The sequence below is a fragment of the Sander lucioperca genome, chromosome 12 (assembly GCF_008315115.2).
Source record: "Sander lucioperca isolate FBNREF2018 chromosome 12, SLUC_FBN_1.2, whole genome shotgun sequence".
Taxonomy (NCBI): Eukaryota; Metazoa; Chordata; class Actinopteri; order Perciformes; family Percidae; genus Sander; species Sander lucioperca.
The window spans coordinates 26,356,304-26,373,351 of record NC_050184.1 but is presented as its reverse complement, the minus strand read 5'-3'; the positions used below and the strand labels follow the sequence as shown (position 1 = coordinate 26,373,351).

The window sequence follows — 17,048 nt, the reverse complement described above, 5'->3', positions numbered from 1 at the left end:
TTTCAAATGTTTATGAATTGTAAGAAGTTACACCAAAGCGATTTCCCCTCTAAACTTTTAAATGGTTTAATTTTAATTGCTTGAAAACTTACAAAAAAGCCAATATTAGAAAAAAGTAAACAAAATACAAATTTGTGTTGCAGAACTTAGGTTTTTTTTTCACCTCTCTACACCATTAATAATGAACAACATCATCAAAACTAGAGCCCAACCGATATGGGATTTTTTGGGACCAATATCGATACCTATTTTAGAGGGGGGAAATTCACAGATTACTGATACGCTGGCAAATTTTTTTAGCTGGAATAAAAATAGACCTATGTGAATTGTGCTTTCTTAAACAAATAACTTTATTAAAAGAATATTTAACATTATCATACATTATTATACATATAGTCTATATCCACAACCTTCCACTTCCAGGATTGCTCCGTTGCCGCCAGAAATTCCGCCGTATGTCCTTCTTTTCGGCTAGACTATCTGTCCAATCTGAGTTTTCTGTTGCACGACTTAAACAACTTTTAAACGTACACATGTTCCACCAAAACAAGTTCCTTCCCGAGGCTATTTTGAAGCGGCACCGGGGCTCCGTGCGGCACATAGTGTCGCAAATGACGATTCCGATTGGTTCAAAGCCATGCCAATAAACCAGAGCACTTTTTTCTCCCATCCTGGAATGCTATGGGGACTAGCCAGACCCCCATCGGCAAGGCTGTGGAAGAAGGCCTGGCAATGCGAGACTATTATACATACAATGTATTACATTGTCAACCAATTCTATAAAATGAATAAAATAAATAGCCAAAGAAACATCAGTACTGTATGTTCAGTATCAGTCAATTTCTGACCACGCTCTGCTGGACAAAATGACACCATTTCTAAATTACCCCAAAAACCATTTTCTGCATTATGTGTTCTGTAAAAAGTTTTCATATCAGCGCATATCGGACAACATATACACAGTCAGGCTCTACTAACAACCACTGGATTAAAGCTATAATGCGTAGTTTCTGTCTCCCCCATGAGGGATTCTAAGTAATGACAACAACACTGTCGGCGCATCCACATAATACAGCCTTCCATGATCGCGCACCGCCCCCACCCTTCCTCCGCGTATTTGCTAGTAGCCAAGGAGGACATGGAGGATTAAAAAAAAATATGGACTCTTCAGAAAAGGTAATTATCTTCACTCGAATTTCTGCATGCGAAAGTCACCGGACGACACAATCTTCTGAACACAGCCATACTGAGAAATACAGAGAGAGTTGTGTGGAGCTGATAGTCTTAATTAGTTTTATAGCAACTCATTTGGCAATGGCTTGAATGTAACGGATGTTCATTAAAGCTCCTATGACATGCTGCTTTTTGGATGCTTTTATATAGACCTTAGTGGTCCCCTAATACTGTATCTGAAGTCCCTTTCCTGAAATTCAGCCTTGGTGCAGAATTATAGCCACTAGAGCCAGTCCCACAATGAGTATTACTTGGGATGTGCCATTTCTGTAGCTTTAAATGCTATTGAGGAGGAGAGAGGGGGGGCAAGGTGGAGGCTGGGGGCGTGGCCTTGACCAACTGCTATGCTTCACTTGTTTTCAAGCCATGATGTCTCGTTCTTTCTCATGGGCGGGCCAAATTCTCTGGGCGGGCAAAGCAGAGAAAGGGGAGGTAAACTTTCTCCTTATGAGCTCATAAGGAGCAGATTCCAGATCGGCCCATCTGAGCTTTCATTTTCTCAAAAGGCAGAGCAGGATACCCAGCTTGGTTTACATCTATCGCCATTTCTAGCCACTGGGGGGACCATAGGCAGGCTGGGGGAACACATATTAATGTTAAAAAAACTCAAAGTGAAATTTTCATGCCATGGGACCTTTAATATCAAAAAGTTACGCACTAAAGCTTTAACCTACCTAAATGAATATAAAAAATATATAAAACTAGCTCCACCTTGTTGATAATACTTTTACTTAAGTCGGATTTTGAATGCAAGACATTTTCTTGTAGTATTTTACATTGCTGTATTGCTACTTAAGTAAAAGAAGTAAAGTAATACCAACTCACATACAGATCTTTTTTACACATCATTTTAGAAAAGAAGCCATTCATTTCTGTGTGGAGTACAAAGTTGAATTGAAAAATATATTTTGAAAGTTTTAGCCCCTCATCGGTTAGCTACAAATTCAGTCCGAATACACCATTTTCCCTCCTGTGCAATGGTTCCAGAAGACCAACTCTCCATTTTGCTAGCTTCAGCACTCAATAGCTTCATGATTAAAGCCAGTCTATTTTATTGATTGAAAAGGAAGGAAAGAAAACCCAGAGCCTTTCTACTCTTCAGCCTCCGCTTCTCTATCTGTAAAAGTGGTAGAAAAGCCTCCCTTGACCATGTCCAGGCAATTTGGGTGGAGCGGGCCTCTCCTGTTGCACTCAGTGACTCCGGCCATGCTCGGTTACCTCATCTCATCAGCTGGGAAAGTATTTGAGCTTGTAGCTCCGGAGAAGGCGGCCACGAGTTAAATTGAGTTACCTGTTCAGAGATGGTTTCATTTTCCACGGATGGCCCCGGAGATTCTTGATGGAACTGCTAACTGCTAATCACCCCTCATGTCCCTCAGTGTCTGTCTGAGCAGAGAGCGGCAACAGCAACCTTGCTCAGGTAGAGAAGACAGCCGTTGCTGTTTTTTTTAATCTCTTATATTTGTGTTGTTTCTCTACCTGCCTTCCCTTTTTTACCGTGTATTCTCTCAACTTCACTTATTCTTTACAGAACAGCCCAGCAGAGGTAAAACCAATTGTCTGCATGCATGGCCATGCACAGGGACACGCACACAGGCAATCACGCATATCGGGTGATACATGGGCAATGAATTCCAAGTAATAAGATAATGATTAATTTTATGGCTGCGATTTGTATGAAATCTCTACATTATCTACATTAATCCTTATTGATTAGTACATTATAGATTTTCTAAGATATGTCAATCTACCATACAGTGAGTGATCTGGAAGGGGAAGAGGCTAGAGGCTTGGCTCATATCCTGTCTGTCTCTGTTGATAACCACAGGGCAGGAGATGAAAGGCGGAGAGGAGAGGGGTAAAAAAAGTGATGCGGGGAGATAAGAGTTGAGAGAATAAACGACAGGAGAGGTGTAAAAGAAAAATAAAAGAGATGACAAAATGGGGAAAAGAAGAGGAAGGAGATGAGAGGATAACAGATAAAAGAGCAGGGGAAGAGCAGACAGCCTGACACCCCACAGTCACGTCACACAATTTACTATGTTCTGGCCCATAATGTTTTATAGCACAATCACTGATAGCACAGTAGTCAGTAGTGATCTCATTTCACAACCCATATCCTTTGGTAATGTGAACACAAAGGGAGAAGCAGAGCCATTAGCAGTGTCCAGTTCTCATCTACTGCTACTCATGCATAATTGGCTTCCATGGTAGGAAGCAAGAAAGGGTAAACAGCAAGCAATCATATTAACTCCTGTGAGTCCTAATTGAAATCCTTTAACAATCAGCGCAGATGATTCATACCCCGAGCCCTCTTTCCTGCACGCTGCTCTCTGTATATTGACACGCGTGAAGACGTGGGTTTGCATTATAATCAAGAGTTATGCTTGATTTCTGTGCTCATGGGTAGCGTAAACAGAGCAGCTTAACATCCGCACATCATATGTGAGCATTTTACCTCAGTCAGAGATTTGCTTCAAATTAAAATCAGTTCTGGTTTCTGCATGGTGTAAATCAGGTGGATATGAAACAGGGGTGTCAATGTTATTATGAATGCAATCAATTAATAATGAAGGAATTAATTTTAAAGGAACGGTATGACATTGTGGGAAATGCTTTTATTCACCTTCTTGCTGAGAGTTAGATGAGAAGATCGATATCACTCTATTAAATATGAAGCTACAGCCAGTTAGCTTAGCATAAATACTGGAAGCAGGGGTAAACAGCTAGCCTGGCCCTGTGGATATGTTAAAAAAAAAAAACCTACTTACACCTCTATAGCTAACTAATTAATACGTTATATCATGTTTGTTTAATCCGTACAAAAACCTGAGTGTAAAAATGTGCTCCCAGGCAAGAAATCTCTTCTTAAGGTGCTTAAGGACTCAATTCTCCAGTAAACCCACAACTTGTCATTTTTACACTACTTTGGGCTGAGCCATGCTAGCTGTTTCCCCTGCTTCATGTCTTTTTATGCTAAAATAAGCTAACCAGCTGCTGGCTGTAGCTTTATATTTCACCCACAGATATGTGAGTATCCAACTATTGCCAAAAAAGCTTGAGCTTTTTTTTTTTTTTTTTTTTTTTTTTTAAGTGTGTTCTGAGAATAGCCTTCAGTTCTGACTATGCAATGATTCAAGTAGTCTTGTTTCATTTTCGATTATTATTATAATTTCTCTTATTATTATTCATTATTAGCTACATGTATCAATATGTTATAGTATTTCTTTATATGTATTTGTATTCTATTTAGTCATATTTCCTATGTAGCACTAGTAATAGTGATAAGGGAAAGGAAAGAGTGCATTGGATGTTTCACCATTCCAGTTGAGTCTTAAACCACTAGATGGTGTGCTTGTCGCTTCACACTTACAGTACACTACATGCACCAGATGGGTTGCATGGAGAAAAGCTCTCTGGAGAAGATATATAATCATATTGTCTAACCCTAGCATTATGCAACATAAAACCAGGTCTATCTCAACAGGTTTCGGGGGTTTTGAGTAAGACATTCTTAAATAATGCACTACAATCACTGTGAATACGCAACATATGGAGCAGCCGAGTCGCTCCTTGTGACAAGCAAACAATCCTGCACTGTCTGAAACTCGTTTTCAACAGAGAGCTCATCCAGACTGTAAATTCACCCGCGGAAAGAAAAGAAATAAAACTCAATCCTCCGAATCTTTATCCAGGCACTGACTCATTCATATTTGAGAGTCTGGCTGTCAGCCATGCTAACAAAAAGCTGTTGAAAGGCAGAATAAACACTGAACAAGGGGTGCGTATGTTCAGGTTCAGGGTTTCAGAATTGGCAGATAGATGTTATGGAAACACTTCAGCTGCAGTGTTTACATAGTTACTTTTAGTAGTTTTGGATATTTCAGTGCATGCCCTGTCACTTTGTCAAAAAAAATATTCCAATAATTAACAAAGAGCTTGTGTATTTAACCATCTTGAGTTTCAATTTCTCTTTAAAATCACAATACAGTATGTTATTGAAGAAAGATATTCAGCTGCTATTTAGTATTAAGATATTATGGATATTGTTAATATAATTTCAGACTTGCTCTTTATGGGCCTAGCCTTATTTTGAAGTATAGCGGAAGAATAATAACATAATACATGTCTGCATTCCTCCATTCCAGTGCTTTAATATAAATATTCTTCTTGCATCTGAGAATATAAAGCTTTATATCATCGACTCTTAGTGGGCTTCACTGCTTCTCAAGGGCAAGATAAGAGAAGTCATTTTCTGTTTTTTTCTTCTCCTCTGCAGCAGATGGTAAAGAGAAAATCACTTTCTGCTGGGGGCAGGATGCATCAGGGTCAGGGTTTAAGCTTTGAGGTCCACTCTAAACCTGGCCGATTTGACAGGACTGTTTTGCATACGCTGACTCTAATCAAATGTATGCGGAAGAAGAAGGTGGGATTTGCGAAGCATCTTGATACAGAGATACTGATTAGATTAGGGATTTTACAGAACAGCAGGCTGGAGCCACACGGTCCAGTCTGACAACAGGAGCATGCAGCAACAAAACGAGACTCAAAGATTTTCAGTCCCCACTGACTGGAAAAAGGGGGAGGAGATGAAGGTGTTAATATTGACATTCCAGAGGTCCTCATTCTGTTGAAACCACACAGACTAATACTGTATGATGAGAGGCAATCAGCAGTAAAAGGCAAAAAAGAATTGTCTTGCACAGAAAATCAACTTGTTTACCTGTTCATGCTTTGACTGAATTGATCTGAGGACAATGACACATGATTGGACTCGAAAATGAAGGAGTCTTTACTGAATGAAAGTCAATACTGAAAATATTGAGGCACTCAAAATTATTTCATTGTTATGTCAACAGCAACAAAACAAGGGCTGGCTGAGAAAAAGAACATGTTCCCCGCACAATTATACTGTAGCTAAAAACAAATGCAGCCACTGACACGCTGGCACGATGGTGCACCTTATTCAAATGCTTCATGCGCTCATATTCTTCTGAGCGCACCAAACCATGAATCATTACCAGCTTATGCAGATGAAGCCACTGGTGTATAGGTCTTCTGTGATCCATTTACAATTAGGGACTTCAAAAAGCACTACATACATGATTGGAGCAGCCCATTGAACAAACAGCAGTGTCACATAGCACCTTAAATCAATGAAACATGTTTATTTAAAAAGCTACTCGGATGAAGGTTTTCTTTACAGTAGGACAAAGTTCAATTTGTAGGAAAAGAGACAAATTACTTTGAGCCATGATATAAGCCCACATAAACATAACACCTACAAGGAGGGCCTGTTTAGAATATTTTTTTAACATATCTCAAATGTACATGTGTGGGTGTATATATTTCGTACATGTTTCAGCCAAGCTGATGACTTGCCTAGGGACAAGATTGTGCACAAAGCCACAATGCCTGAAGATGGTGATGGCGTGTTAATTTCAACACAAATACATCCATATGTGTTTTCTTATCCTTAATCCTATTCTTAAACACTAAGGAGGAATATGTTAAACTGATCTCAAACTGAAGCCTTCCACCTTCAGTTTCCTGTACCCATCATGCTGTTGACTCCACATCTGCCCACCTTTTCAGAAGTGAACCTCATCCAGCAAGTCTGAATCCACGGGAGATCGGCTATGTGCCTCGGCAGAGTGACTGAGTGAGTGGGAGTCAGTCAAAGCCCCAAGCACTTATAGGGAGGGGGTGGAGGTTTGGGGGTAGCAGTGAGGAGGTGGCTGCTGGCAGGCAAAGCTAATTCACTGTGACAGAAATCAGAGCTGTCAGGGCCACCATAACCAAGCAGCATGGACAGCATATATCCAGTCAAACCCACAGCCAAGAGGAAGAAAGGATGTCAGGGGCTCAGAAAGAAAGGGGGGATGTACTGATTAAGGCACTTAAGAGACAGAGTGTGTGTGTGTGTGTGTGTGTGTGTCACACTGGGCAGGGGGGGGGGGGGCAACATCCATCCACTCAAAAACCACTAAAATAGACACGACAAAGTAAAGAGGCACACAGGTAGGAAGAGCCTTCACAGTCATGAAGACTTTCAACACAGAAGCTGACAAAATACACAGAGAGATGAAGAGAGATGGACAGGACTTTCCAAATTCAAGAACTCACAAAAACAGGTGTATTTACAATGATAAGTAAAGCAACATCCAGACAGAGTTGCACACACAAAGAAATAATAAATATACAGTAGGCAAAGCTAAATTCCAGTCCTCTGGGATTATTGGTGAAAGGTAACCAGATTAGCGCATGTAATATTTATGAGGAAGGCTCCTAGATTTTATTAATGTGGTATTATGCGAAATACTAAAAGTTTAATGGAATAGTATATTAATAGAAAATTGTGAAAAAACTGATATTGTTGAGAGAGGGAGAAAGAAAGATGGAGAGAAGGAAGGGCATCATCATGACTTAATGATGAGAGAGGGAGACACAAGGTTGGTCTCTAAATTACACAGAGGAGGAGGAGGGGATTGTGGGAGATTAAGTGAGCTATGTGCTGTTTGTTATACACTGCAAAGCACTGCAGGATGTTTGTTGAGCGGCACTCTCATTTGGGACGAGGAGAAAGCCGGTAGGGGCACCTTAAACACTGTCACTCGGGCGTCTCGGGATGAGGATCTGAGAAGAAGATAAGGATTAGACAGCAATGTTTTGGGTATTCATTGACGGGATACAACTTTGAAGAAGAAAAACATCAGGAAAGTTGGAGACTCATGTTGTCGCTAAGCAGTTCACTTTGGAGTCGTGGTCTGAAGTGGAGTTTCCTTCTCATTTTTTTGGAGGGGAGAATAGGATTAAGTAAGTGAGCCAAATTGCTCACTCCTCTGGAAGTGGTATGAACTTTTCCCCTCGGCCTTCAAATTCATACAGACTTACAAGTCAGTAGCAGGAAATGTGTTAAAACTGATCTCTAAAAATGTTCAACTTCAAGTAGGCTAGACTGATAACTGAGAAGAAACGTCTTTTTAAGGTGTAAGTATTTCCCTCTGTGTGTATGATTGTAAAACGCATTACCAAATATGTTTAAGGTTTACTACTTAGTCGATCCACAAGAAATTTATTGGCAACTATGTTGATGATTAAACTAATCATGTTGAATCTGAATAAACTGAATATCTAGGTCCTTGAATGTTCAATGTTTCAAGATGCCACAGTAGTCTAGTAGAGCATTTTTCACGACTTTCTAACATTTTTGAGACCAAATGATCCATTAATTAAAATAAATGATTAATTCATAATGAAATGTATTGCTCATTGCAGCCATACAATGATTACTGCACGAAAAAAATAAACTATTATTTCCGTATACATAGAAACATCTCTAAATAGTCTAAGGTGAGTATTTGTGATTCAAAAGCTGAAAATATATTCCTGTTGCAAAAGGGACATTTGAACAATTTTTCATCTTTTGCCATAGATACTGAGGCTTCCTGCATGACACTAACCTTGTAGTCATATTACTGTATATGTCTGTAAAACAGCTCAAAACAGCAGGTGGGTTGAAACAGAATAGCTTTTTAATACATCGTATGGTTTCTCATTTTATTCTTATCTGACCAGGGAGAGCCAGAGGGATTAGAAAGGATCCGAATTCCAGAAACATGACCTCCAGACTGTATCCAGGCCCTCTCCTGGTGCTGCTCTGTCTCATCCACGGCGCTGAGGAGTCCTGTCCCTCTATATGCCTCTGTGTATCTGACACAGTGAGCTGTAGCTCCAGTGGTCTGGCCAAGTTACCCTTGTCCCTGCCCTCCTTCTCCGTCACCCTTGACATCAGCCACAACCATCTGTCCTGGCTGGGTGCGGGCAGTTTCAAAAGGATGCCTAGATTGGAAAACCTCCGGATGACCCACAACCAGCTGGGCTCCCTGGGCCATGGGGTGTTCCGCAACGCCTCCGGCCTCAGGCACCTTGACCTGTCCTCCAACAAGCTGCATGTGGTGGAGCAACACTACTTCCAGGGGCTGTGGAGGCTGGAGGAGCTCCTTCTTTTCAATAACAAGATCACACAGGTGGAGGCTGGCACATTGAGCGGCCTGAGCAGCTTGAAAAAGGCCTACTTCAGCCTCAACCAGCTCACACACTTCCCGTTCTTCTCCATCCAAGACCATAGTCACCCTTTCCTGAGCATGCTGGACCTCTCGTCCAACCGTCTGAGCCGTCTGCCATGGGAGGATGTGAAAGCTTTGCCCGGGTTGGTCCAGCGGGGGCTGTACCTCCACAACAACTCTCTGATCTGTGACTGCTCCATGTACAGTGTTTTCTGGCATTGGGATCTGAGGGGTTACGACGCACTGAAGGACTTTACTGATGAGCACACTTGCACCACCTATGGGAACCCACGAGTGTTCATCCGGTTTCTGCAACACTCCCGCTTCTTCCACAACTGCACTGTGGAAAGCGCTGTCTCACTGCCAGTGACCGTGCTCCTCTCCAACGTATTGGTTTCAGAGGGAGAAGGAGTGCGTCTGGACTGCCAAACGTCCCTGAGTAGCACAGACCTCTCATTTACATGGCTCTCCCCCAGCAAGGGGTACATCACCCAGACTAGCATTAATGACACGCTAATTAGCCTATTTCCTAATGGTACCTTGGAGATCCAAGCAACCAAGGTCAATGACTCAGGTTTGTACGTGTGCACAGCTGTGGATATTAAACAGGCACTGAATGCGACCCGGGAGGTGAATGTGACCGTGTTGCTGCCTGCAGCAGAGTCATTCAACACTGGCTACACAACGTTGCTGGGCTGTTTGGTGACCACGATCTGCATCCTCATATACCTCTACATGACTCCGTGTCGCTGCAGCTGCTGTAAACAGCCCAAACCTCCAGCTATCCCAATTGCAACTTACAACCCCAGCACCCTAGCTTCTGTTTTCTCCCCCTCCACTAGACCCCAGCACAAAATCCAAACTGACAAGCGTGTAGCATTCATGGAGCCAATAATAAATGAAGAAGGAACAGAATGGATACCTGAAGGTTGATACTGAACAGGGTTTTCTCTTTTCCTTATTTTGAAGCGGAAACAAAAGACCTTTGGACAATGCAAAACTCCTTACTCAAGAATTAGCAGTGAGATGCAATGAGAAGTGAGTGTTAATGCTGTATAGGAAAAAAGAACATCATGTCTCTTTCCCACACTAAAAAAGGCCTCCTAAACAAAAAGCTATATCTCCTGTTCTGGCCCAGTAGTCGAAATGAAAGTTTAAACTTTGGTTTATTACCCTCAGTATACTGACATTGCTAAATCACAGTAGAGCTATTATCAGCCCTAAAAATCAGCTAATAACTTCTCTGTGTACTGAGGTACGACACTAGGGGGAATATTTCTTGTGGGATCAGAGAGTGAATCTGGCTCACTTTTCACAGAAAGTGTTTAAGGAGGATTAAAAGCACCGGAAAAACGCTGCAAGTTCATGCCTGTGATGGACTGCAGGAAGTAAGTTCAGCCCGTGCATCTTGGTTGAGTTGAGGTGCTGCATAATTATTGTGGTAGAGCAAGGCACTGCACCAGCTGAAGATACAGCCCATATTTCTTAGAAATATGTTGCTTAAAACATAAGAAGCTCTATCCAACTCCTGAAAACGTCTGTTCCCTTTGTTCCTAATAAAGGAGTTGTTCCCTTTAGATCAATTGCCTGCTCTGCTGATTTGGTTTTAAAGGCAATTTAGGAAAATCCATTACTTTCATATAAAAAAAGAGGAATTACGATACAGCAAAAAAAAAAAAAAAAAAGCAATAAATGTTTCTGTGCAGAGGCCACAGATTTCAGCAAACCTTTAAAAATCTTATCTAGCAGAAAACAGAGGGCATCCTGCAGTGATCCATCATACATATACATAACGCATATAAACCTGTTGCATTAATCTGGCAGCCAAAAACAATGACTCTCTGTCTGCACTCTGCTTATCTGGCAAATAGTACAAAAATCAGGAGTGTCAACAAACCAAAAACAAACAGCAATTGGACTGCTCTTCAAAGACAGAATCTATTTGATCAAACACAGCAGAGCACTTCGAACACTGCGGAACAAACACAACTACAAAATCTGAACTGAAGTGACAAATATTTCAAGCATGACGCAAACCCCAAAGGGGCATTACTTTGTATAGCTTTGTTTTGTTTGTTAATTCAGTGGAACATGCTTAAAATGACAGAATAATACGCTGCAATGCCAGAGATGAATGATGTTGAAGAAGGACGTGCATGCACTGCCATGAAAGAACATAAGTGTGTGGGATGAGAACATTAAGTCGATGACATGAAAGACCAAAGAGAGCATATGGGTGGTCGGGGATGAAGGGATATTTCAAACCTGATGAAACAAACAGTAGCCTCAAAAGAAACAAATCAATTTCTTTCCATGCATCCATAATGTTTTGGATTGTAGTTTAATCTTAATGCAAACACTGAGTGGGAGTAAGGATTGCATCGAGATTGAATAGGATTAGATGTAATCCTTCATATAATGTCAAAGAGAAGTCGTCAGTAACCACGCATCTCACAAAAGCAGAGCGTGTCCATGGAGGAGGGGCCTTTGATTATTTCTAATCCTTAATTAAAACTTGACTCCTTTTAAGCCCTTAGAGACTAATATTGTTGAGCAACTTGAATGTAAATTCACAGACAAAAAAGGTGGAAATCTAAAATCAAATGGGCAGCCGTGCATGAAACTAGGACAGCTAGCTGTTAGACGCCGCTGACTTTCATCACTATTAAACTCTCAGGGATTAAGCAAAAAAGTCTGTTAGACTAAGCACTGTATTGTGATGCACCACTCTGTTTAATCACACCTCTACTGACTTATATGTTATATTTAGAAAAAGTTTTCGGTAACACTTAATTTGAAAGGGTGTGCATTAAACTGACATGACACTGTCATAACCGTGACATGAAACCTGTCAGGAACATGAAGGAGTCTTTATGAATGTTTATGACTGTCACTCGACAGTCTTCTTATTGTCTTGTCAAGTTGTCATAACACAAAGATCTCAAACAATGCTAACTTTGCATTAAAAGTGTCATAACTTACCGAATGACATTCATGTCAACAGTCAAACATTCATAAAGACTCCCTCATGTTCATGACATGCGTCATGGCATGGTTTTGATGGTGTCATGTCATTCGTATACACACCCAAATAAAGTGTTAGCAAGTTTTCCCAGTAGTAAGCAACATTCAAATTCCTGAACAAAGTATTATGTAACGCTGTGTGTGTGATGACACATCTTGTATCAGAGACATGACCCGTTGTTTTCCAGAGACAGTGTATTAGAGACATTACATGGTGTGATGACTTGGGGTTAGGTTTTAGGAGATTACCACAAGGATAAAAACTAGGTGCTTTGTCAATTTCAATGTTTTTTTTAAATCCCTCTAATCTGGTTCTGCTCTCTGACACAGCACAAACAGCTGGGTTGGGATTTATCGTTTTTTTATATTATTAGCAGAAAGGTTTAAACCGAGGACATGATGTGAGCATTTCTATTCAAGGGCTTTCTATTTCACAGAGGGACCACAGGTGACCCTGGTTATGTAACCACGCTGCTGATTTAGGGAATCAACCTCAGTGTAGGCACCATGTCACAGTTAGAATGAGTGAAGTTAGTATCCTGATACCATTTGGTATCCAGCAGTTTATATGAACCTTGTGACAGCAAGCACTTTAATGATAACGGGAGGCCTCAGCAGTGCATTTTGAAGAGAGAGAAGAAAAAAACAGGTATAAAAAGCACACCATAAATTAGAATTTTTTTGCTCTAGCAAATTGTTATACATATTCCTGCTCATTTGAAACATGAGGTGGCAGACAGATACATTTAGTTTGCTGAAATGTTCTGAAATCGTTCTAACATTTACACATTAGAAAGTCCTAATAATTCTATCTGCAAATTATCCTGAATCTCTCTAATAAGTTACCCAGGTGTAAACAAAAGACCATATGATGCTTTAAAAGATGCCCCTCTCCAAAGCAAAACACTCCATCAGACTTCAATTAAAGCATGCACTTTCCTTTCCAAATTAACTGTTTTCCCTAGTTCGGCTGGGCTCCAAGGGATTCAAAATCATTGTATTCAAGAATCTAATTACTGTGAAAGCGGGTGTTTTACTCTGAATAGCTTCCACTGGTGGAGGGCTGTCTTGACTGTCAACAGGCGCTATTACTGAACTGTCAAAACAGTCATCAGGCAGGAGTGGAGGCATCCAACTGTGGCAGATAAATGTACATCTTTCAGATAATGTGACACCCACATACACAACCTCGGTAGAGGCCCAATGTCACCAAACCGACAAAAAAAACCTTATTTCATTCTAATTGGACACTTTACTTGGAATATGTGCTCGAGAAACACACCAATAAGTCATTTCAGAACAGTCCACCAACCAGCTATGCTATACTGTAGATCTTTTCTTTTTTTTTTTTTTAAGGAGGCAAGCAAGTTGCTTCCCAAAAAAAGACTAAAATAAATGTGGACTGCTGCACACCAGACAACAGGCTGTTTATCATACCTCTGCACTGAATATGAACGCAGGCCACTTTCTGTGTTTCCAAAGCCAGATGATGCAGCTGGATGTCCGACATGTCAAACAGAATTCTGGTCTCAGTCTCTGTCACTGTGGGGCACATTGCAAATGAATGCCTCATTAATCAAATGTATATCTATCACATTTCATTGCAAACAAAAAGCATTATGCAGCGATACACCTTTACCTGAGCCATTCAGCATGTTGGAAGCAGTATCCTGGCTCACGGTCTCCCTGGGGCTGTTATGGGCTTCAGTGAGTAGAATTTAGCTGGATATCATAAGATTTGACAAGCACAATGACTCAAAGTATTTTGAGGTTTATATTGTTGCTCATGGCCACTTTTCTATAACACTGTCTTGTCTTTTTATTCTTCTTCTGTGTTCAGCTTGTCATTTCACTTTTTTTTTTATTGTATCATGTTGTAATGGTGCTCCCCTTGTTAATCTGTCACACTTCTCCACTAAAAGACAACAATGAACTGATGAAATATGGCTTTATTATTTCCATTAAAAAAGACCTGTGCTGTCAGAGACAGTATAGGTAACCTATCTGCAATGTCTTATAGCGTCGGTGATACTCAATTATGTAATTTATGGTGCAATTATTATTTTTTTGTCAAACTAGCAGCATGGCTCTAGGTAAGCAATACTGGTTGGTCCACCACATCGGTCCAGACTGAAATATCAACAGCTAGAGGATGGATTGCCATGACATTTTGAAGAGACATTCATGGTCCCCAAAGGTTAAAACTAGCTGACTTTGGTAATCCTCTAGCGTAAGCCAGCAGGTTGACATTTATGGCTTTTGGTAAAATATCTTGAGAACTATTGGATGGTTTGCCACAAAATTTAGTAACGACATTTATTGAACCCAGCATGTATCGTCTCCTTACCTAAGTGCTTTGTCACACCCCTATGTCCAACACTATCGTTTATGACCAAAAACCTGCTAAATTAATGACATTTCATTAGTCTCAGTTGTACCTTGTGTTTAGTGTTAATTAGCTAATGTTACCACTAAGATGTAAACATTACACCTGCTTAACATCAGCATGTTAGCATGCAAATGTCAGCATTTAGCCGAAAGCACTGCCATGTCTAAATACAGCCTCACAGAGTCCCTGACTGTAGACTCTGGTTATAGTATCACTATGTTACTCATATTTCTAATATTGAATATAGGTGGCTGATGTAGCCTAATAAAGCATTACTAGAGTAGGTCATTTTTCTGTGTGAATACAGCCACCTCTCTTGTTTTGTGTCTAACCACACCACAAAGTTTGGCCTATATAGGGGCTAATATAAGCAATGTGTAAGCTACATTACAACTGCCTGGTCAAGCCCCAGTCAGAGGCAATGCTGCCTCATAGGCTGCACATTTTTTTTAAACTGTGGAAGCTGGAGGATTTCCACAATCTGAGGTGTTGAGGCACGTAACAAGAGAAGTGATACTCGGATACACTCATACAAGGGCAGAGATACATTTCATTCTGGCCTAAAGCCCTATATCCTGCAAAGGCAACAAGAACACACTTTCATCTTGAAATGTTTATTACTTCCCCTCTATTCCCTAATGCAATTATATTTGTTTTTTTAAACTGGAATCAAATAGCTATGTGTAGGGCAGGCAATATGAAAGGGGTTGCTTGTAGTCAGTGGTGAAAGAAGTAGTCAGATCCTTGATCAGCAAAATGTAGGTTATAGCTATTATCAGCAAAATGCACTTTAAGTACTAGTTCTGCAGAAACTAGTGGTTACCAACCTAGGGGTAGATAAATCTGAGGTGTCATGACATGATTAATTGGGTAGTTCTGCTACCATTACACAAGTTTATATAAACATTTTGGACTTTTCTATAATCTTTGCAGTTTTTGTGAAATAGTGGACAATTTTAACTCTTTGTACATTGTGCAGCTTTTTAAATTAAACCATGTTAGAAGTTTGGAGGGGTAATGTCTCTTTGGTGGAAGTGCCAACAACTCCTAGACATTAGAAACACGATAAGGGTCAGACACTGCTTTTTGTAAGGTTGTTGCATCGCAATACAAAAACAAGCCAATGTAGTATCATGTTTTTACTGTAAACTCTTAATCTGCAATGCAACTTGTTACTACAACTGTAAAATACATGTAGTGGAGTAAAAATAGAATATGCATCATTCTGAAATGTAGTATTAGTAGAAGATAGCATAGAATAGAAATACTCAAGTGCCTCAACTTGACTTGGACTTAAGTTACTTACGATATAAGTATCACCCAACTCCATGGAGCAAAATAACGTCTTTCAGCTCGTTGTTTAAATGGACCGTTTTCCACGACAATTAAAGCTCTGATAAAGCCGCTGAATGCTACCAGCCCAGCATCTGATGACAAAGTTAACTAGCTAACTAGCTAGCTAACGTTAATTAAGCTAGCTAGTTGGTGGACATGGTGGAGCTTTTAGCTGTTAAAGAGCCAGATATTTCCCTCAAGAGTTGGTGGAGAACAAAACAGAGCTAAAGAGAGAGTGAATATTGGACTTACATTCATCAGGTGGTCAGAAACATTACTCCAAAAGACTTGCTCCGTATTTGCTGGATGTGTAAATCATAGACTATGGTAAACAGACTGTATGCTAACAGGTTAGCCTTATCAACAGGTGATAGTCAGTGACAGTGTTGTGTTCAAAGCCTGTTTCATCTGCCCCCCAAGTACCCAAACAAAATCAGTTCCTACTGGTTTATTTTATGCGACAATTGTATCCCTGCGATGCTGTATTAGAAATGTAATGCTATATATTCCTTGATTACATTTTTACAAAATATACAAATAATACATGCTACCTCAATATTTAGGAAAAATACTTCCTTACATTCACTATGGCTGCCCATTTCCCTGAATTTCTATGTTGTATATTCAGTTTATTATTTTTCATTGTATTATGTATTTCCCTTTAAAAATCAGTCAGTTATTTACAGTAATTGAATCAATGATTATTGTACTTTTTCCTCCATCATTAACACCTCCGAGGATCCCTTGGACAGTGAACACAACCCCCAAAATTCAGCTCAGTGGTAAGTATTCCAGGTGTAAATGTAACTGTGTGGAGTAGGGTGCTGTAAAAAAACATCTTGCTCAGTGTTTGTGTGATGGGTCTTAACTGCAATTGATTTAATGGGTAAATGGGCAGACATGTTGACATGTCATAGTAGGAAAAGCACAGGTGTAATCAAAACCATTAATGATGGCTGCATTCCACTTAGGAGAGGCCCTGGTGTTGTGCATGCTGA

The 17,048-nt window shown here is 40.3% G+C and overlaps 2 protein-coding genes across 2 annotated transcripts in view; one reads left to right on the top strand and one right to left on the bottom strand.

Annotated features, from left to right (window-relative positions):
• The window catches only part of LOC116062033 (metabotropic glutamate receptor 7-like), a 111,077-nt gene extending 94,678 nt beyond the window's left edge, over positions 1-16,399 (bottom strand). The window contains exon 1 of the mRNA XM_031316487.2: positions 16,303-16,399. Within this exon, the coding sequence (XP_031172347.1) occupies positions 16,303-16,308 (6 nt within the window). The 5' untranslated portion in view covers positions 16,309-16,399. The remainder of the gene's footprint in view (positions 1-16,302) is intronic.
• LOC116062034 (amphoterin-induced protein 3-like) lies at positions 7,752-14,333 on the top strand. The gene is made up of 2 exons (XM_031316488.2): positions 7,752-8,223; positions 8,812-14,333. Exon 2 carries the CDS (start codon positions 8,853-8,855, stop codon positions 10,233-10,235), a length of 1,383 nt encoding a protein of 460 aa, XP_031172348.1. The 5' UTR covers positions 7,752-8,223; positions 8,812-8,852; the 3' UTR covers positions 10,236-14,333.
• Positions 16,400-17,048: the final 649 nt, after the last annotated feature.

Bases quoted from the DNA above. Each gene is read 5' to 3' on its own strand.
- LOC116062034 (XM_031316488.2), top strand. From the start codon at position 8,853: ATGACCTCCAGACTGTATCCAGGCCCTCTCCTGGTGCTGCTCTGTCTC.